General features: G+C 42.2%; 2 protein-coding genes across 3 annotated transcripts in view; one reads left to right on the forward strand and one right to left on the reverse strand.

Moving 5' to 3' along the window:
* LOC139584062 (long-chain-fatty-acid--CoA ligase 6-like) overlaps window positions 1-22,088 on the forward strand; it is a 78,174-nt gene that overhangs the window by 4,064 nt on the left and 52,022 nt on the right. The window lies entirely within an intron of this gene.
* LOC139584050 (interferon regulatory factor 1-like) lies at window positions 13,140-17,577 on the reverse strand. The gene is made up of 8 exons (XM_071415581.1): window positions 17,408-17,577; window positions 15,941-16,032; window positions 15,597-15,696; window positions 15,220-15,431; window positions 14,742-14,976; window positions 14,586-14,620; window positions 14,299-14,428; window positions 13,140-13,824 (listed from the first exon to the last, which is right to left on the reverse strand). The coding sequence occupies exons 2-8, from the start codon at window positions 16,025-16,027 to the stop codon at window positions 13,685-13,687; spliced, it is 939 nt and encodes a 312-aa protein (XP_071271682.1). The 5' UTR covers window positions 16,028-16,032; window positions 17,408-17,577; the 3' UTR covers window positions 13,140-13,684.

Genomic DNA, 22,088 nt, shown 5'->3' on the forward strand with positions numbered 1-22,088 from the left:
TTTGTTACGTTACAGCCTTGTTCTAAAAATGTTTACATTTGTTTTTTTCCCTCATCAATCTACACACAATACTCCATCATGACAAAGCAAAAACAGGTTTTTATACATTTTAACAAATGTATCAAATAAAAAACTGAAATATCACATTTACATAAGTATTCAGACCCTTTACCCAGTACTTTGTTTAAGCACCTTTGGCAGCGATTACAGCCTTGAGTCTTCTTGGGTATGACACTACGAGCTTGGCACACCTGTATGTGGCGAGTTTCTGCCATTATTCTCTGCAGATCCTCTCAAGCTCTGTCAGGTTGGATGGAGAGCGTCGCTGCACAGCTGTTTTCAGGTCTCTCCAGAGATGTTCAATCTGGTTCAAGTCCAGGCTCTGGCTGGGCAACTGAAGGATATTCAGAGACTTGTCCCAAAGCCACTCCTGTGCTGTCTTGACAGTGTGCTTAGGGTCATTGTCCTGTTGGAAGGTGAATCTTCAACCCAGTCTGAGGTTCTGAGCACTCTGGATCAGGTTTTCATCAAGGCTCTCTGTACTTTGCTCCTTTAATTTTTTTTACGATCCTGACTAGTCTCCCAGTCCCTGCTGCTGAAAAACATCCCCACTGCATGATGCTCCCACCCTCATGCTTCACCGAAGGGATGGTGCCAGGTTTCTTCCGCACATGATTCTTGGCATTCAAGCCAAAGAGTTCAATCTTGGTTTAATCAGACCAGAGAATCTTGTTTATCATTGTCTGAGAGTCCTTAAGGTGCCTTTTTGGCATCTTCCAAGTGAGCTGTCATGTGTCTTTTACTGAGGAGTGGCTTCCGTCTGGCCACTCTACCATAAAGGCCTGATTGGTGGAGTGCTGCAGAGATGGTTGTCCTTCTGGAAAGTTCGCCTATCTCCACATCTCTGGAGCTCTGTCAGAGTGACCATCGGGTGCTTGGTCAACTGCCTGACCAAGGCCCTTCTCCCCCGATTGCTCAGTTTGGACAGGCGGCCAGCTCTAGGAAGAGTCTTGGTGGTTCCAACCTTTTTCATGGAGGCCACTGTGTTCTTGGGGACCTTCAATGCTGCAGACATTTTTTGATACCCTTCCCCAGATTTGTGCCTCGACACAATCCTGTCTCGGAGATCTACAGACAATTCCTTCGACCTCATGGCTTTGTTTTTGCTCTGACATGCACTGTCAACTGTGGGACCTTATATAGACAGGTGTGTCCAATCAATTTAATTTACCTCAGGTGGACTCCAATCAAGTTGTAGAAACATCTCAAGGACGATCACTGGAAACAGGCTGCACCTGAGCTCAATTTTGAGTCACATAGCAAAGCGTGTGAATACTTATGTAAATAAGGTATTTCTGTTTTTTTATGTTTAAAAAACAGTTTTAGTTTTGTCATTATGGGGTACAGTGTGTAGACTGATGAGGATAATTTTTTGGGGATCCATTTTAGACTAAGGCTGTAACGTAACAAAATATGGAAAAAGTCAAGGGGTCTGAATACTTTCCGAATGTACTGTAGTTTTGTGCCAACATAAATAACAGGTTAAATATGTGTCCAAAAAAAGACAAATTAGCTTTTGTTAACTCCAAGATACAGTATAGGACAGACACTTCAAAACCTTGTTCTTTATTTATTTATTTTTGACTGTCTTTTTCTCTGTTTTTCCTCTGGATGAGAATTTTCCTTATGGCTTATGGCCCCTGAACAAAAATATAAAAGCAACATGCAACAATTTCAAAGATTTTACTGAGTTACATTTCATAAGGAAATCACTCAATTGAAAAAAAATTATTCACCCCTAATCTATTGATTTCACATCACTGGACTGTTGGTCACAGTCTGATACCTTTAAAAAAAAAGGTATCGACGTGGACCAGTATCTGGTGTGACCACCACTTTCCCATAGAGTTGATAAGGCTGTTGATTGTGGCCTGTGGAATGTTGTCCCACTCCTCTTCTGTGAGAAGTGCCTGGATATTGGCGGGAACTGCATAACGCTGTCATACACGGCAATCCAGAGCCACACAAACATGCTCAATGGGTGACATGTCTGGTGAGTATGCAGGCCATGGAAGAACTGGGACGTTTCTGCTTCCAGGAATTGTGTACAGATCCTTGCGACATGGGGCCGTGCATTATCATGCTGAAACATGAGGGATGGCGGCGGATGAATGGCACGACAATGGGCCTCATGATCTCGTCATTGTATCTCTGTGCATTCAAATTGCCATCGATAAAATACTATTGTGTTCGTTGTCCATAGCTTATGCCTGTCCATATACCATAACCCCACCGCCACCATGAGGCACTCTGTTCACAACATTGACATCACCATACCGCTCGCCCACACAAATTCATACACGCTGTCTTACATCTGCCCGGTACAGTTGAAACCGGAATTAATCCGTGGAGAACACACTTCTTCAGCGTGCCAGGTTCCATCGAAGGTGAGCATTTGCCCTCTGAAGTCAGTTACGACGCCAAACTGCAGTCAGGTCAAGACCCTGGTGAGGACGACGAGCATGCAGATGAGCTTCCCTGAGTTTGCATCGAAATTCTTTGGTTTTGCAAACCATCAGCTGTCTGAGTGGCTGGTCTCAGATGATCCCGAAGGTGAAGAAGACAGATGTGGAGGTCCTGGGCTGGCGTGGTTACACGTGGTCTGCGATTGTGAGGCCAGTTGGACGTACTCTCTAAGGCAGCGTATGGAACAGAAATGAACATTCAATTCTTTGGCAAAGGCTCTGGTGGACATTCCTGCAGTCAGCATGCCAATTTCACGCTCCTGTGTCATTTTGTTGTGTGGCAAAACTGCACATTTTAGAGGGGCCCTTTATTGTCCCCGGCACAAGGTGCACCTGTGTAATTATGCTATTTAATCAACTTTTTGATATGCCACACCTGTTAGGTGGATGGATTATCTTGTCAAAGGAGAAATGCTCACTAGCATGAATATAAACAAATTTGTGTAAAACATTTTCTAGGAAGGCTTTCCACTAGATGTTGGAACATTAGGGCACAGACTTGTTTCAATTCAGCTGCAAGAGAAGTAGTGAGGTTGGGCACTGATGTTGGGCGATTAGGCCAGGCTCACAGTCGGCATTACAATTCATCCCAAAGGTATTTGATGGGTTGAGGTCAGGGCTCTGTCCAGTCAAGTTCTTTACCACCGATCTCGACAAACCATTTCTGTATGGACCTCGCTTTGTGCACGGGGGCATTGTCATGCTGAAACAGGAAAGGGCCTGTTGCCACAAAGTTGGAAGCACAGAATCAAACCCCTTCACTGGAACTAAGGCGCCTCGCCCGAACCATGAAAAACAGCCCAGGCCATTATTCCTCCTCCACCAAACATTACAGTTGGCACTATGCATTCGGGCAGGTAGCGTTCTACTGGCATCCACCAAAACAAGATTTGTCCAACGGACTGCCAAATGGTGAAGCGTGATTCATCACTCCAGAGAAAGCGTTTCCATTGCTCAGGTGTCCAATGGCGGCGAGCTTTACACCACACAAGCCGACGCTTGGCATTGCGCATGGTGATCTTAGGCTTGTGTGCGGCTGCTCGGCCACGGAAACTAATTTCATGAAGCTCCCGACAAACAGTTCTTGTGCTGACGTTGCTTCCAGAGGCAGTTTGGAACTTGGTAGTGAGTGTTGCAACCGAGGACAGGCGCTTCAGCACTCTGCGGTCCCATTCTGTGAGCTTGTGTGCAGCACAACAGCACTTCAAGTTCACCGGGGCAACTCTAGCAGGGCAGAAATTTGACGAACTGACTTCTTGGAAAGGTGGCGTCCTATGACGGTGCCACGTTGAAAGTCACTGAGCTCTTCAGTACAGGCCATTCTACTGCCAATGTTTGTCTATGGAGATTGCATGACTGTGCTCGATTTTATACACCTGTCAGCAACGGGTGTGGCTGAAATAGCCAAATCCACAAATTTGACCCCTTTTGGTAATTTAGTGTTGTGTAGTGCAGCCTCCCGGGTGGCGCAGTGGGTTCACGCCCAGGCTCTGTCGCAGCCGGCCGCAACCGGGAAGTCCGTGGGGCGACGCACAATTGGCATAGCGTCGTCCGGGTTAGGGAGGGTTTGGCCGGTAGGGATATCCTTGTCTCAGTATGTAAAAATTTTTATAAAATGTATGCACTCTACTGTAAGTCGCTCTGGATAAGAGCGTCTGCTAAATGACGTAAATGTAATGTAAAAAATGTATAGCTAACCATGAGCTATCTAGCTAAATAACAATATTCTAACAGATGCAATGTACCTTGATTCATCTGTTGTTTTGTTTTTTTATCAACCCACACCCTCCGACTACATGGTAGACGCCATGCCAGGCATTCCTGGTCTCTGTGTGTTTCAGAGAAGCTCTGGTCTTTCTAGTAAATCAGCAGACAGACATAGGGAAGCTTAGAGCCTGAGTCACTCGGGGATCTCTTCCTCCTTCTCAGCCTGCTCTCAGCCATAGGGCCCTGGTCAAAAGTAGTGCACTAAATAGGGTGCCAGTTGGGACGCAACATACGACCGTGCCACATCAGATCATATCAGATCATTCTGTTAGTCAGTATTCATACTTCTGTGTCGTGGGTGTATTGTGGTACTGTAGTAATGTTGTGTTGTATTGTAGTGCATTAGTACCCTGAGTCATCATTGGGAGGAGTAGCTGCCAGTGGGTAGGTGTGTGTGCCTGCCCGCAGAAGGGTTTCCAGAGAAGCCAAACAAAAGCATCAAAGTCTAAAGACACAGTAAACACAGAAACTAAACCTGAAAATCAACCTACCCCAGCTGGGCTCTATTACGTTGTTTTGTTTGGCCTTTGTTGTGATTCCTTGCATTCATTTCAATCATTTTGCCTTGACGTATCATATGTTGTTAGTTTGATTATTCGTTTGAGCAGGTGAGTTTGAGGAGGGATTTAGTGGTAAAGGAAGGGATTTAAACAGAGGGGTTTAAAGTGGTGGTGATGGTGTTATGTTCAACAAGATCATGCAACATCTCATCGACAGTAATATTACCACCATACCACAATGATTATGGCACTTCCGTTGCTACATGTCCATCCAATTTGATTATAGGCCATAGTGTAATAATTCATCTATAATAGCAGAGTTTGCATAGACAGAACTGAGTTTAATAGGAGCACATTTACATATGTTCAAAAGGCATGCATATCAGTTGAGTCTTGACTATGACTCATAAATGCATTCCATTGCTGAGCATTGGTATTCAGAATCACTGCCCTAAATCGTCCTAATGCTCTCTACTCTACTTTATCTATGCCTATTGACATCCTGTCATTCTGAAAAGCCTGTAGTTATTATCAATCCTGTTGGCTTTTTCACACTATCTGGTGCAAAGACAGGTGATAAAGCCAATGTGTGTTTGTCGAGTCTGGCTTTCCAGTAAAAGGGACTTAATTTAAATGAAAGGCATTGGACATTGCCAAATCCCCCTTCCTCCTCCTCACTCTTTTCCCAGGTGAGCAGAAAAACGTATCATCTGATTATCTCTGATAATCTCCGATTATCATCAAACATCTGAGTTATTGTTTCCTTGGTAACCCTTGGCTTTGATTGAGCGAGAACAAAAGATAATTCATCACTTTGAAATACAATTCAAAAGCCCATTGTTGATATTGTTGAAGTGACAACCTCACCCTCAGTGTTCTGAGATTAGATACTTGCTAATTCAATTCAGAACCTGCACATACACACGTACACACACACACACACACACACACACGATCACACTTCTCACCTTGTCTGTCGCTCGCTATGTTTGTTTTACATGTGTCATTGAGAGTCTTCACCCTGATATCCTTGACCCCCCCCCCCAATAAGGACTATACGTTTTGCTTGTTAATGAGTGACATGGGTGGTTAATATTTCAGCTCTCACCCTTTCTGTCACATGCTTTGTGTGCTTGATATGTGCCAGTATGAGTCAATATTACAGTACTAGACCTACTAAAACATTTACGTCAACACATTATGCTCTTACACTCATATATCATTTATATTCTCTCTGGGTAATGTTTGCAGAAGACCAGAGTTGCAGCATAAGCTCTCCCTTGGTGGAGAGTCAGTATGTACAGCCATGCTGGGTCATTAGGGCTGAAAGTTTTGGAAATACCAAACAGACTTTTCTCTCCACGTGAGAAGGGAAGTTACCCATGCTGCTGTGCTGCGGTGAGGTTGTGTTGCCCGTCTCATTTCACAACGGTCAAAACAACTAATTTTAAACTTCTGCTTGTTCAGAAGCAATAAATCAGCACTTTAAAGTGGTAAAGTGTATATCTTCAACAAAATATGAAGGTGCATACTTTTATGACAATACGTCTTCGGGTAGGGTACTGTAATTGTCAACTAAGATACTGTTCATCTGTACCTGATACTGCAGGTGAAACGGACTACCAGCACCACTTTGCTGGATAGCATCTTAATGATAACAGTAAAATGATCTCATTATAGATATGAAGAATAGCCCCTTTGGTCAATGAGAAATACAGTCACATAGGTTAGAGGGTTCTGTTTTTGTCATGGAAATTCTGTTCTTATGGGACAGCCTATGTATCAGATAGACATTATATGTACACTACAGCGTGTGTGGATTGGAAAGCACCTCTGTTTTTCCTCTGTCACATGATGTTGGTACACTCCCTCCTTTCCTCCCTCCCTCTCTTTGTGTGTTTGTGGTTACATATGAGCTAGTGTGACAGAGCTTACTAGTTCTTTGCATGGGCAGGATGGATCATGGATTAAGTCTATTATAATATACATGCTTGAAATAAAAAAAAATGAAGCCGTGTAAAAGTTATGTATACAGATGATAATTAAGAGAGATTTCCATAGAAGCCGGTGTTTGGAGCATATTGTTAAGTTCTCATTTTCAGAGCACAAACTCAACGGACTCTATGAAAGCTTGAACCAAGTTTATTCTTCCCAGGAGGCTAATACAGCTGCATCAGACAAGGTTTCACCTGTGGTAGTATACATACCCCACCTTGGATGGAGTCTCCTCCTTATCACTAAACATTGCATCTTTATTGCTAGGCAGGGAGCTGAGTGATACGGGACTTAAACGGTTCCTCCCCTTTTTTTATTTAACCTTTATTTAACTAGGCCAGTCAGTTAAGAACAAATTCTTATTCACAATGACTGCCTAGCAACAGTGGGTTAACTGCCTTGTGCAGGGGCAGAACAACAGATGTTTACCTTGTCAGCTAGGTGATTTGATCTATCAACCTTTTGGTTACTGGCCCAATGTTCTAAACACTAGGCTACCTGCCGCCCCTTATCAGTACTGCCAAAGGTGACCGTTTTCCCTGCACTCAGCCCCTCCCAAGCTTCCTTATGGCACCCCTCATGTCTCTTTTAGAACAAATGATTAATAATAGTTCAAGCTCAGAAACCAAACCTATCAATATACAACATTGGCACGGGTGTTGTTAAGCCCTAAACGAAGTCAAGGGCTGGCAAACCGTGCCAATATATCCTCCAAACATAGGCTTCGAGGGTCGGAGAGACAGACAACAAGGTTTATACAAATCTCTGCTGTTGGTAACTAAATGTTAGTCTAAAAGAAATGTCAGATAATGTCCAGATGCTTTTTATAGTCGAAATCAAGTTTATAAATTGCCTGGCTGGGCTGATGAGACAGTGGATTGCGCAGTCAGATGGAACAGAGTAAATAGGCATTTTAACATCATAGATTTAGCCAGTGGCAACTTGTCGATTAGACACCAGCTGGAATGCGGTTTTAACCAATCAGCATTCAGGATTAGACCCAGCCGTTGTATAATGTCTAACAATCCAAAATGCAATGTTGTCTTGTAACATCAAAGGGATACATACATCCTCCTTGGTTTGCCATGGGTATATTGAAGATGCCCATCCAAAACTGCATACACTGGTTTCCATACCAATTTATTAATGCTGAGGGGTTCCTTATTTTTATATATTCCCATGCAGAATAAAGTCTACAAGCTGAAACAAAATGTGTGGGAGACTTGTCCTCAAGGGCAAACGGAACCATAGAAATGAATCTCCCTCTCAAAGACAGTGGTGGAGTTGTGATTTTTTTAAACCTTTATTTAACTAGGCAAGTCAGTTAAGAATATTCTTATTTTCAATGACAGCCTAGGAACAGTGGGTTAACTGCCTTGTTCAGGGACAGAACAACAGATTTTTACCTTGTCAGCTCAGGGATTTGATCTTGCAACCTTTCAGTGACTAGTCCAATGCTCTAGCCACTAGGCTACCTGCCGCCCCAGAGTACAGTATACGAGAAAATGACAAGTTAGGGAGAATGTTTCTGACATGAATCAGCTAAGCCACATGTACATTTAGAAACTAGACCCAATTTATTGAGAAGCAGCTGAACATGCATGGAGTTTGAAGCAATATAATAAACTCAAATGACCAGGAAAAACTCAGGGCCCCATTTATAAGTATAAGTCCGGTCAAATTATGACTTTATGAAGGAAAACCGGCTGGACCATGCACTGTGAAAAAAACTGTAAAAGTATCGTTTTGATACCTCTAACACCAACTCCACTGCATGTATGGACATCCGTTTTAACAAAAATGCATAGAATTTGATATCAATATTTCCCCATAGGATTCAATGGAGAAACCAATTTTTGATATTGCTAATTTAATTATTGAAAACAATACTGTGATCCTGTCTATGTAAAGCTGCTTTAACATACAGTGCATTCGGAAAGTATTCAGACCTCTTGACTTGTTCCACATTTTGTTACGTTGCAGCCTTATTCTAAAATGGATTCAATTAAAAATGTTCCTCATTATTGTACACACAATACCCCATAATGACAAAGTGAAAACAGGTTTTTAGAAATACCCTTTGCTACGAGACTCGAAATTGAGCTCAGGTGCATCCTGTTTCCATTGATCATCCATCCATTGATGTTTCTAGAACTTGATTGGACTCCACCTGTGATAAATTAAATTGTATTATTTGGAAAGGCACACACCTGTCTATATAAGGTCCCACAGTTGACAGTACATGTCAAAGCAAAAACAAGTCCATGAGGTCGAAGAATTTGTCCATAGAGCTCTGCGACAGGATGGTGTCAAGGCACAGATTTGGGGAAGGGTACCAAAACATTTCTGCAGCCTTGAAGGTCCCCAAGAACACAGTTGCCTTCATCATTCTTAAATGGAAGAAGTTTGGAACCACCAAGACTCTTCCTAGAGCTGGCCGCCCGGCCAAACTGAGTAATCGGGGGAGAAGGGCCTTGGTCAGGGATGTAACCAAGAACCCAATGGTCACTCTGACAGAGCTCCAGAGTTCCTCTGTGGAGATGGGAGAACCTTCCAGAAGGACAACCATCTCTGCAGCACTCCACCAATCAGGCCTTTATGGTAGAGTGGCCAGACTGAAGCCACTCCTCAGTAAAATACAGATGACAGCCCGTGAGAAAACAAGATTCTCTGGTCTAATGAAACCAAGATTGAACTCTTTGGCATGTATGCCAAGCGTCATGTCTGGAGGAAACCTGGCACCATGCTTTTGGTATGTTTTTCATCTGCAGGGACTGGGAGACTAGTCAGGATTGAGGCAAAGATGAACGGAGCAAAGTACAGAGATACCCTTAATGAAAACCTGCTCCAGAGCGCCCAGGACGTCAGACTGAGGTGAAGGTTCACCTTCCAACAGGACAACGACCCTAAGTACAGTCAAGACAATGCAGGAGTGGCTTTGGGAAAAGTCTCTGAATATCCTTGTGACCCAGCCAGACGCCCGGAATTGAACCCGATCGAACATCTCTAGAGAGACTTGAAGATAGATCTGCGGCGACGCTCTCCATCCAACCTGACAGAGCTTGAGAGGATCTTCAGAGAAGAATGGGAGAAACTCCCCAAATACAGGTGTGCCAAGCTTGTAGCCTCATACCCAAGAAGACTCGAGGCTGTAAACGCTGCCAAATGTGCTTCAACAAAGTACTGAGTAAAGGGTCTGAATACTTATGTAAATGTAATATTTCAGTTTTTTAAATGTTTTATACATTAGCAAAAAATTCTAATAAACTATTTTTGCTTTGACATTATGGGGTATTGTGTGTAGATTGATGAGGGGGGAAAACAATTTAACGTTTTAGAATAAGGCTATAACGTAACAAAATGTGGATTAAGTCAAGGGATCTGAATACTTTCCGAATGCACTGTATATAATTACTGTACCGGTACTCCCTGTATATAACCATGTTATTTTCTACTCCTTGTTTTATTCTTGTGTCACTATTTCATTTATTTTGATTTTTTTTGGGACCTTATCTTTAGCTCTGCATTGTTGGAAAAGGACTGGTAAGCAAGCATTTCACTGTTAGTCTACACCTGTTGTCCAGGAAGCATGTGAAAAAAAAAGAAAAAAAAAAGTTGATTTGATTTGATGTATGGATAAGGCTCCTGTTGCCGTGCTAACAGTTGCCTAGAGAAAGTGTGGTGATTTCTCTGTACGAATTCCATCCTTGTTAAGTATTCTGGACAGGTCACTACTTACGAGGAAAATATCTCAAACTCCATTAGCATTATTGCACGAGTATTTGAATAAAAAATGAAATGTTTAAACAACTATACTATATATACTATATACACATTTTATTATGATTCTGTATTTCTAGACTAGCTCAAATTCAGCACAGTTCTTTCAGCTCCAGTTTTAGAATGTCGACAAGATGGTTCAATACAGTCGTGGCCAAACGTTTTGAGAATGACACAAATATTAATTTTCACGAAGTTTGCTGCTGTCTTTAGATATTTTTGTCAGATGTTACTATGGAATACTGAAGTATAATTACAAGCATTTCATAAGTGTCAAAGGATTTTTATTGACAATTACATGAAGTTGATGCAAAGAGTCAATATTTGCAGTATTGACCCTTCTTTTTCAAGACCTCTGCAATCTGCCCTGGCATGCTGTCAATTAACTTCTGTGCCACATCCTGACTGATGGCAGCGCATTCTTGCATAATCAATGCTTGGAGTTTGTCAGAATTTGTGGGTTTTGTTTGTCTACCCGCCTCTTGAGGATTGACCACAAGTTCTCAATGGGATTAAGGTCTGGGGAGTTTCCTGGCCATGGACCCAAAATATCGATGTTTTGTTCCCCAAGCCATTTAGTTATCACTTTTGCATTATGGCAAGGTGCTCCATCATGCTGGAAAAGGCATTGTTCGTCACCAAACTGTTCCTGGATAGTTGGGAGAAGTTGCTCTCGGGGATGTGTTGGTAACATTCTTTATTCATGGCTGTGTTAGGCAAAATTGTGAGTGAGCCCACTCCCTTGGCTGAGAAGCAACCCCACACATGAATGGTCTCAGGATGCTTTACTGTTGGCATGACACAGGACTGATGTTAGCACCCACCTTGTCTTCTCTGGACAAGCTTTTTTCCGGATGCCCCTATTCAATCGGAAAGGGGATTCATAAGAGAAAAGGACTTTACCCCAGTCCTCAGCAGTCCAATCCCTGTACCTTTTGCAGAATATCAGTCTGTCCCTGATGTTTCTCCTGGAGAGAAGTGGCTTCTTTGCTGCCCTTCTTGACACCAGGGCATCCTCCAAAAGTATGCTGCCTGCTGCCATTCCTGAGCAAGCTCTGTACTGGTGGTGCCCCGATCCCGCAGCTGAATCAACTTTAGGAGACGGTCCTGGCGCTTGCTGGACTTTCATGGGCGCCCTGAGGCCTTCTTCACAACAATTGAACCACTCTCCTTGAAGTTCTTGATGATCCGATAAATGGTTGCGGTAGGTGAAATCTTACTGGCAGCTATATCCTTGCCTGTGAAGCCCTTTTTGTGCAAAGCAATGATGACGGCACGTGTTTCCTTGCAGGTAACCATGTTTGACAGAGGAAGAGCAATGATTCCAAGCACCACCCTCCTTTTGAAGCTTCCAGTCTGTTATTCGAACTCAATCAGCATGACAGAGGGATCTCCAGCCTTGTCCTCATCAACACTCGCACCTGTGTTAACAAGAGAATCACTGACATGATGTCAGCTGGTCCTTTTGTGGCAGGGCTGAAATGCAGTGGAAATGTTTTGGGGGATTCAGTTCATTTGAATGGCAAAGAGGGACTTTGCAATTAATTGCAATTCATCTGATCACTCTTCATAACATTCTGGAGTATATGCAAATTGCCATCATACAAACTGAGGCAGCAGACTTTGTGAAAATGTATATTTGTGTCATTCTCAAAACTTTTGGCCACGACTGTATAATACAATGGACAATAAAATGTATACCTTGTATTAAGTACACTGAGATGATTTGACAAACTACCTAAATAGGAAATGAGAACAATTATGAAACATGGATTGTCTCCACCCACCTGTTTGTCTGCTTGCCTGTCTTGACTCTGAACCCACCTGCCTGACATACTGCCTGCCCTGATTTTGAACCTGCCTGCTACTCTGTACCTCCTGGACTCTGACCTTGTTATGATCTTTTGCCTGTCCACGACCATTCTCTTGCCTGCCCCTTGGATTATAATAAATATCAGAGACTCGAACCATCTGCCTCCCGTGTCTGCATCTGGGTCTCGCCCTGTGCCCTTATATCTTCTGTGGAAAGCAGTTGCAAAAGTAGTTTGACCCGTTTCCGAGAAACGTTACAAACCTGACATGAAAAAATGTGCATCGGTATTCAAAAGTGTTTTATATGCTTGAGTCTGAGAAAGTAATTCCTCTCTAATTTATATAGTAGTGTAGTTTACAACAGCTGGGAATAATCATGTTATTTACACACAATGCTGTGTTAAATCCCCTTCAGCATTAAAAAAAAACTTTTATGCTCTGTTAAAAGCCCTGCCACTTTGAAGAATGGCAATAAGACTCCCTTCAAAACTAATCTGTTTCCAATAAATTGTTATTTTACAATTATTACATTGTAATTTACAATGTTACTATAACCTTGCATCAGGCTGTTGCCTGTTGCGCAGTGATGCATTGGACACTCAGCTCCCCATGTCTAAGATAGCTAACTCATCAGGTTATACAGCCTGTTCTCCCCTCATCAAAACCTCTCTAGAAGTATGTCATGTCAGATATAAATATTTTTTATATATTAAGTATAGTATACAATATATGAACTATACAGTATACACACAACTCACAATAGGTTGGCATTTAATTTATTTTGTACAAAAAAAAAATGACTTAAAAATATATATACAAATATACACAAAATGACATCTTAAACACCTTTCACCAAATGAACAGACATTTTCTCATAATAGTTCGTTATTATCGCCCGTAAATATACTGCTGCATATCATATAGTGTGTAAATAACGGAACATTTTGTCACAGTGAAACAGAAAAACCTGATGTTGCTCATCCAAGCGGAGAGTTGATATGATGTTTTGGCAACGGACTAGGTGCCCTCATATCAACTATGGATTTTGTAAATGAGCTATTCACACTGAGTACAATACAGCTATGAGCGCGATTTAACAAAGAGTGGAAACACAGTAGAGAGTACCGGACATACTTCCTTTCAAAAATGCTACCTAAGGTTGTAGAGATCCTCCAATTGTCACAGAGCTTGTCACAGAGCAGCATTCGTCAAATGGCAAAGATGGTGTAGCTTGAGGTCAGGAGATAAAGAAAAAGTCGGGAGTGAAGTCTTTTTGGTTCTGTTCGGGGTCTGAGAGAGCGGGGCTCAGAGTGGGCACGTGATCTGTTGGTGATAACTGGATGTGTTGCTGTTCAGTGAACAGTAGTCGGTGTAAGAGAGGATGTCGTCAATGATCGGTAGTCCTGAGATGAGTTCTGTGTACAGCCGCAGCTCTATTTCCGCCCCTGTCGGACAAAACAAAACAAAGGAGGTCAGGGATGCAAGAGAAACACAGCTGTAAGATGGTACAGACTTCTTCTTATGTTTTCGCAATATTGACAGCAGCCTTGTCAGATGATTGTTGATGCAATGACAAAAACTCAAGCTTAGACTCTGGTGTAATCATTCACTTCTATGTCTGCCATCTATTTACCATATATGCATTATCATGTTTCACACCTTATGCATATGAGAAGGAAATATTATTGATTGAAGGACTGGCCTCAATTGTCTCAGTGTTTTACATATGACAGTTTTGTTTAACAAATATGTTTCCAATTGCCTACGGAATCCAGAGTTTTCCTATTCCTTTTCCTGTCGTAGTCTTTCATTTTGACTAACAAATGTTTTACAAAGACAATGCATGCAGACAGGACTAAATCCTGCCGTTGAATACTACAGTGTAATTAACAGCCTGGATTGCATCCAGCGTGATTTACCTGAGTTATCACTCCATTGGCTCTCTGGACTGTGGTAAGACTCTGCAGTGTCGAAGGACTCTGCTGTGCCTGCTTCATTGGTCAGGAACCCCTTGTCGTTTACACTGCCTTGCTCCCAATGCTGTGTCATCTAAATGAGCAAAACACAGGTGATGAGCCTGGTTGAATGCTTGTTAGGTTTAACTGTGTTAGAATTTTTAGTATTCAATACAGAATATCTGGCAAACACGGCTATTCCTGATAATGAAAAAAGCACACTGAACTTGTAGTGGTAGAGACAAACTTACCTCAATAAGGGTTTCCTGGTGACCGTCTTCATAGTCTGTAAAGTTGAAGAAGGACAATTGACATGAGCATTGTGCAAACCTCAATTTACATTTGCATCCCACACTCAAACACAAAGAGTTTCGTCAAACCCAAACATCTAGCAAGGTTAATCTTACCTGTGGGGTGGTCTGGCGACACTTGGAAAGATGTGTAGAAGTTGTTGGTGCTGTCTGGGCCTATTTCCACACTGCTGGAACACTCTGGAGCAAATGTAAAATCACCTAGGTTGTCTGTGCTGTCTACTATGCTTTCCTGTGTCATACTGTCCTCCTGCAGGTGTGTGTTGGTATTGAGGTCCTTGGGGCAATTGGTTTCGCTGTACGCCATTCCCTCTGGCTTGATCTGTGACCCCTAGAAGAGGCAATAGCAAAACATGAAGTAAGATTATAATGCTAATCTCTGTTGACACTGGCTTGGATACAGCCAGCTAAATAGACATGCACAGGTCTTTATATAGCAGAGGGAATACATTACTACAATGATGATAGGGATTCTGAAGTGGGTTGAAGGGATTCTAAAGCGGGTTGAAGGGATTCTAAAGCGGGTTGAAGGGATTCTAAAGCGGGTTGCAGTTAAAAAGGAATATAACCGTACCTTGTTATTTTTCTTTACATTGTTCGCTTTTGACCTCTTGTTATTTGGCTTAGAGTGGACGTTCTTCATTTTGTAGACGCGCACCGCTCCACTCCCTCTGTTGATGCTTTTGTCTTTCACTTCCTCTATGTCAGGAAGGGAGTTCATTGCACAGCGGAAATTAGCCTTCCACGTCTTAGGGTCTGGTTTAGTCTCGCCTTGTATGAATTTCCCTGCATCCACAGACAAGTAACATCATTGTTATTACGATGCAGTAAGTATATTGAAAAACCTTAAGGTCCTGAAGTGCATATTGCGCAGAGCATATGATGCATAAAATTACATTTTATTATGAGTGGGGCTATAGTAGGTAGTCTAGGTATGTGTTTTTTGCTCACCTGTGTGCATGGCCCATTGCTTGAACAGACACGCGTCCTTGTTCAAGTCCCATCCGTGACGTGCAGCATGCTTCCAAGGGATGGAGAAAATCTTATTGTCCTGGACAAAAACCACAAAGCAATAGGTTTCAAATGAGCGCCTCCTATCTCTCCCCCCAGCTTCTCCTCTACATGCTTAGTTTTGAGTAGTCCTTCTCATGGGTAATAGTGCTTAATATGCTTTGAGCTGTCAATGTCTGGACTAAGTTCTCTTCTTACAATGAGTGTCCGCCACTGCAATGTTTCAGGGAGTATTTATTTCCATTGTTCATAAAAATGCATTAGTAGAGTCTGATGAGTCTTACCTTGTCCATCCACACCAATCCACTGATGGAGTTGGACTCAATCTTTTCCTCCAACCAAGGCCTCATTCTCATCCTAGACACAGGCATGGTTCCTGGGAGAGCAAGGAGAATAGATTAGCTCCGTTTTAGCCACATGGCTTGTGAGATGTGAGGTGGATGTACAAGCATGTTACTCAGGCCCTCCCACTGCCCTTCTCAGTTAGTGCAGATGTTTAGTGCAGTGAAGCTCATGACCTAGCCTTGGCAGACGATAGTGGGAACTAGACCTGCACTATAGTCTGAGATTAATGTGCATTCCCAGTTAACACTCCTGTCCCCCTTGGACCGGCTCATACATCAAGCATCCTCCATTCAGGCTGCAAAGGCATGATTTATTTCCGTAACTATCATTAACGGCGAGCTGCCGGAAAATATGTGTACTGTCTTAATAAAACACCATTTTATATTACCATTTCGTATTTTAGAACAATTTAGGATGTTGCACAACGCGTTCAGCGAAGGGTGTACAACATCCTAAATTGCCCGAAAATACGAAAATGGTCGTGGCAAATTGTGTTTTATTAAAACAGAACACATATTTTCCGGGGGTTCGCCATTAAAGATAGTTAAGGACGGGAATTGTGCCTTTACAGTCTGAATGGAGGATGCCGGTCCAGGAGAAGCACAAGTTTAGTATCGGGAATGCATTTCAATTCTAGACGATATGCAGCCCTAGCGCCCACTATCGGATGCCTAATCTAGTCATGAACAGGAAGTGTGATGTAGCCATGACCATTGCCAACGAGTGTCAAATTACGCAGTACTAGTATGTCTGTCATGTGCATTTAATAGGACTACATTGAACGTCTTTAAAATAATTTTTCATTGTCTTATTCAAGCAGATAAAGAGTTTGGTTATATCTGGTGCATCCCAGGTTAAATGGAGCAAGTTCTTTAGAAGTACTTAAAAAGAACACGATGGACATTCATATTCAACCAATAACAAGTATGCACACTCTGATCATGCACTGAACAAGCGAACGGATTAAAACCAATGCATTACAGTGCCTAGATACGTTACAAACCGTGTTACACCTAGACCGACTAAAACGTGCAATTATTTATATTTTAACTAGAACTCTTGAAAAGTCATAATATACTACTGCAATGTTGTATTAGCTACTTGCATTACTTCGGCTAGGTTCATTCGCGAACAGGTTGGTTGACCGTACCGCCAAACCCCTTTGCTTTTAGGCGCGTTCGTGTCAGTGTAATATTATCTGTCAAAATATGTGGGCTATGCCCAATGACAAGACGCACGCTGCTGCACACGCGTTAAAACAAATGCGAGTCAATATTTAAAAAAAAATGCCTATAGGCCTACTATAAATACAAACTATATCGTCTATAAATATGTACAAAGAGAACTATGAGCACAGTTTATATGTAGCCTAGTAGTGCATGCAATAAGAAAAGAAAATCACTTACAGCTGCAATATGATGTCGCTTAATCCGATTGATTAGAAATGTAGCCTAAAAGCAGGTATTCTCTTTTGTAAAGATGGAGCGAGATGTTGTTCCTCTGTTATTCCTTGTAATATCCACTCTGGTCTTCATTGACAGTGTGTACACTGCTGAAGGAACGGTGGTTTTTATACAGAGATGCTGGGACTTCCCCACTTAGTAGCATGCATACGGTTTTGGCAGCTGTCCGCGTCTGCGCCGAATGTCACAACAAGGACGGCGCGCTCAAACTACAGGCAACCTGATTTCCGAGAAATCATGCTGTTGTGAGCGAAGCTATGGTCGTCGTGAAAAGGCGTGAACAGACCCAATAAAATAGCCATGCATGTTGATCGTAGCAGTATCATGAAGTATAATTTACAACATCTAGGCTTTTTATGTCTTATTGTTTTCAGTGAAAATTAATAATTCTGCATGACCATTGATAGTTTATTCATTTAACTTGTGCTTATAGAATATATAGAGATGATGTATAGTACACATAGGCTATTTTATCAGTTAAGTAATCATCCCACACGTATTCCTATAATTTAATTGAATGCAGTCGATTATCCCCAATAATGAGACAATATTAGAGAATACGAATCCATTATTTAATTGCATAACTATGCCAAATGCAAGCAGTGGGTGAGTGGCCTATGCATTCTCTGTTATTGGTGCAATTATGTCCCGCAAAGCATCAATAGCCCAGGCATAGGCAAGTCCTTTTTAAATAAATCGCAGCCGAACTGAGAAGTCGCGCTTTTCCGGGAAATGGTGTAGTTATTAAAAGCACCGACAGGGGTAGTGTTGACTTGTTCAATTGGTACAGGGTGCCCCAGACTCCAGTCAGACTTCATGTAAGTCACTGCTGACACGAGCTGCTTGTTTACAAAAGAAAGAGCTTATACCAATTGCCAACTGCTACAAAGTTAAGCATATCATGTTATGTATTACTATTCAAGAATTGCCCATGTTCGAATGTTAACAGCATGAAACTGCCATGCACTTTATTATAAGGACTTGGAGTGATCTGCTTTAATCTCAATTGTCTCATATTGCATAAATACAGAAACGCGTATTTAACAGTGTTCTGATTTACAGTGCAGAGGTTAATCCGCCAGGAAACCCTTCGTCAAGCAGGAACACGTCCCCATTTTTTCCATAAAATGACTGTCATGTTTGAGCTCGGAGCGCGCGGGGGAGTTGTGTATTACAGTGTGTGGGTGTGTCCCAGTCCTATGAGGAAAAGCAGGGTATTTTCCTGCTGCGGAGTTTTTGCTCCGTTAAAAAAGCCCAGGGTTTTCCCAATAGAAAAAAAGGATATCTCTCTTTTAATGGTGGTCAATATTATTTCTCCTTTATACAAATTATTTGAATTACCACCAACCCAATGTGTGTATAATTAACTATTTGGTATATCGTATCCAGGAGGCTTCTCACATGCAATGGGTAGCCTAGTACCTCAATATGTTTTACATGCTTGCTAAATCCCAACTTGGATGCTTAGTAAGACAATCCTTGCATTTGTATAGTGCTTTAATTTCACTACTTCTCAAATTGCAACTCACCACAAATCTGTCTGAAGAGGAAATATAGACAGCAGACTTCTTAACATATTTAATTGTGACTCTTCTGAGGGCATGGGGCATATAATGCATTAATAAAAATGTTGGTTGATTCATTTAAAGGCCTTGCGAAGCGTCCAGTATGTCTATAGAGCTCGCCAGCTTGTAGTCCTAAAAACCGGAAATGAACACCTCTGGTTCATTCAGACATTCCAATCGGGGAAATGAATGGGGAAAGAATAGGGTTTGGTAATAAACGCCGAAAGTATGGTCTGAGGTTAACACAGGCTTAGATTTTATATTTTTTGTTCTCTATGAACTAACATCTGTCAGTTAACATAACCTTTATGAATTATGAAGCCTTTTTGTTCTTCATGTGCTTATTTTGATTACATAAACACTTCAAAATGTAAAACAAGTGACTGATGACGAATATCTCATAGAACAAAACATATAAGATATCCTAAGCCTGTGTTTACCAGACCTTATTTTTGGCTTTTATCCAAAACCCCCTACAACAATGTTTTATTCCAATAGGCTTTTGCCAACGAGCCATGGTGGAGTTAGCCTCTGTTATTGCCTACATAAAGACGCCGTTACTACTGTGCTCTATTGACTGTTAAATCAGTCACAGAACATATGTCAGAAATCTACACTGAAGCCTCTGGGTCTTTATAAATCAAAAACTCACATTAAAGACAGATTAGATGTATAATATAATAATTGTCTGAATGTTAAACTGCTGAGGAAAAAGTAGCCTCCGTGCCATGCTTTGGAGATGAAGGAACCGAGAATAATAAATAGTCTGTTTGCAAGGAGAAATTCCCTCAAATGGGCATCTAAAGCTCCTCCGACAGAGGTCATACTACTAGAGTGAGTAAATATACTGTATTGTCCCTGTCTGGCTGTCTCCAGTGAAGAACAGCAGCTTGTGGGCTTTAGATGAATCGGCTTGTACTACACAATCTCCCCTCAGCCATCATCTTGTGAAAAAGTCCTATCTACCCTGCTCCAGAGATTTCCACCCTGATACCATCCAGAGGGTAAATGCCAGCCTGTCTCGGACTGTGTGCTATGGCCAAATCTACACCTGGCCCACCATCCCACCTTCAGCTTGAACTGTCTTTACGACAATGTATACCTGTACAAAGAGGCAGTCCCCACCTTAAACAATGTTGCTGGTTAGTTTTGGTTACCCTCCCTACTCCCATCACCAGGACAGGCCTGGGACACTCCTGCCCGCTATGGCAGACCCAACCATGCAACAGGAGCTACACCAAGGCCTCCTGTGCACACCCAGAATGGAGCATTGGCAGCCACTCTGATCCCCTGCAGCAGCTCCACTCATTTGGCAGGTACTTCATCAGGGTGGACTGAAATCTGCCAACACTGCTCTCTCCCAGTTCCCGCTCTCGCCGCTGCATCCAGCGACTCGAGGGAGGTCTGTAAAGTGTTCAGTCTGCTCTGCTCTCATGTGGTTGACCAGGGACCTTGGCATAGTCCCAGTTCACTCAACAAATAGCTGCAGATGACCCTATGCCTGTTAGCTCTTATGGAACTGAGCTGGGGGCTTAGGCTAATGCACCTTAATGTGCAAACTATTGTTTCAAAATGGACACAATTGATGTTTGGGTACAGGACTCGTGTCCTGACATTCTGGTTCTTTCAGAAACATGGTTAAAGGGTTATGTATCTGATAAAGACGTTGAAGTAAATTATTTTAATGTATTTAGATGTGACAGATTACAGAAAGGGGGAGTAGTGGCCATATGCAGTACCAGTCAAAGTTTTGACACACCTACTCATTCAAGGGTTTTCTTTATTTTTACTATTTTCTACATTGTATAATATTAGTGAAGACATGAAAACTAAGAAATAACACAAAAAGTGTTAAACAAATCAAAATATATGTTTTATTTGAGATTCTTCAAAGTAGCCACCCTTTGCATTGACGACAGCTTTGCACACTCTTGGCATTCTCTCAACCAGCTTCATCTGGAATGCTTTTCCAACAGTCTTGAAGGAGCTCCCACATATGCTGAGCATTTGTTGGCTGCTTTTCCTTCACTCTGCGGTCCAAGCATCCCAACCCATCTCAATTGGGTTGAAGTGGGGTGATTGTGGAGGCCAGGTCATCTGATGCAGCACTCCATCACTCTCCTTGGTCAAATAGCCCTTACACAGCCTGGAGGTGTGTTTTGGGTCATTGTCCTGTTGAAAAACAAATGATAGTCCCACTTAGCTCAAACCAGATGGGATGGCGTATCACTGCAGAATGCTGTGGTAGCCATGTTGGTTAAGTGTGCCTTGAATTCTAAATAAATCACAGACAGTGTCACCAGCAAAGCACCCCCACATCATCACACCTCCTCCTCCATGCTTCACAGTGGGAACCACACATGCGGAGATCATCAGTTCACCTACTCTGCGTCTCACAAAGACACGGCAGTTGGAACCAAAAATAAAAAATTTGGACTCATCAGACCAAAGGACAGATTTCCACCGGTCTAATGTCAATTGCTCGTGTTTCTTGGCCCGAGCAAGTCTCTTATTATTATTGGTGTCCTTTGGTACTGGTATCTTTGCAGCAATTCGACCATGAAGGCCCGATTCACGCAGTCTCCTCTGAACAGTTGATGTTGAGATGTGTCTGCTACTTGAACTCTGTGAAGCATTTATTTGGGCTGCAATTTCTGAGGCTGGTAACACTAATGGACTTATCCTCTTTAGCAGAGGTAACTCTGGGTCTTCCTTTCCTGTGGCGGTCCTTATGAGACTAAGTTTCATCATGGCGCTTGATGGTTTTTGCGACTGCACTTGAAGAAACTTTCAATGTTCTTGAAATGTTCCGAATTGACTGACCTTCGTGTCTTAAAGTAATGATGGACTGTTGTTTCTCTTTGCTTATTTGAGCTGTTCTTGCCATAATATGGACCTGGTCTTTTACCAAATAGGGCTATTTTCTGTATACATTACCACCCCTACCTTGTCACAACACAACAATTAACATTGGTTCAAACACATTAAGAAGGAAAGAAATTCCACAAATTAACTTTTAACAAGTCACACCTGTTAATTGAAATGCATTCGAAGTGACT

Source organism: Salvelinus alpinus, chromosome 1 (genome assembly GCF_045679555.1).
Source record: "Salvelinus alpinus chromosome 1, SLU_Salpinus.1, whole genome shotgun sequence".
Lineage (NCBI taxonomy): Eukaryota > Metazoa > Chordata > Actinopteri > Salmoniformes > Salmonidae > Salvelinus > Salvelinus alpinus.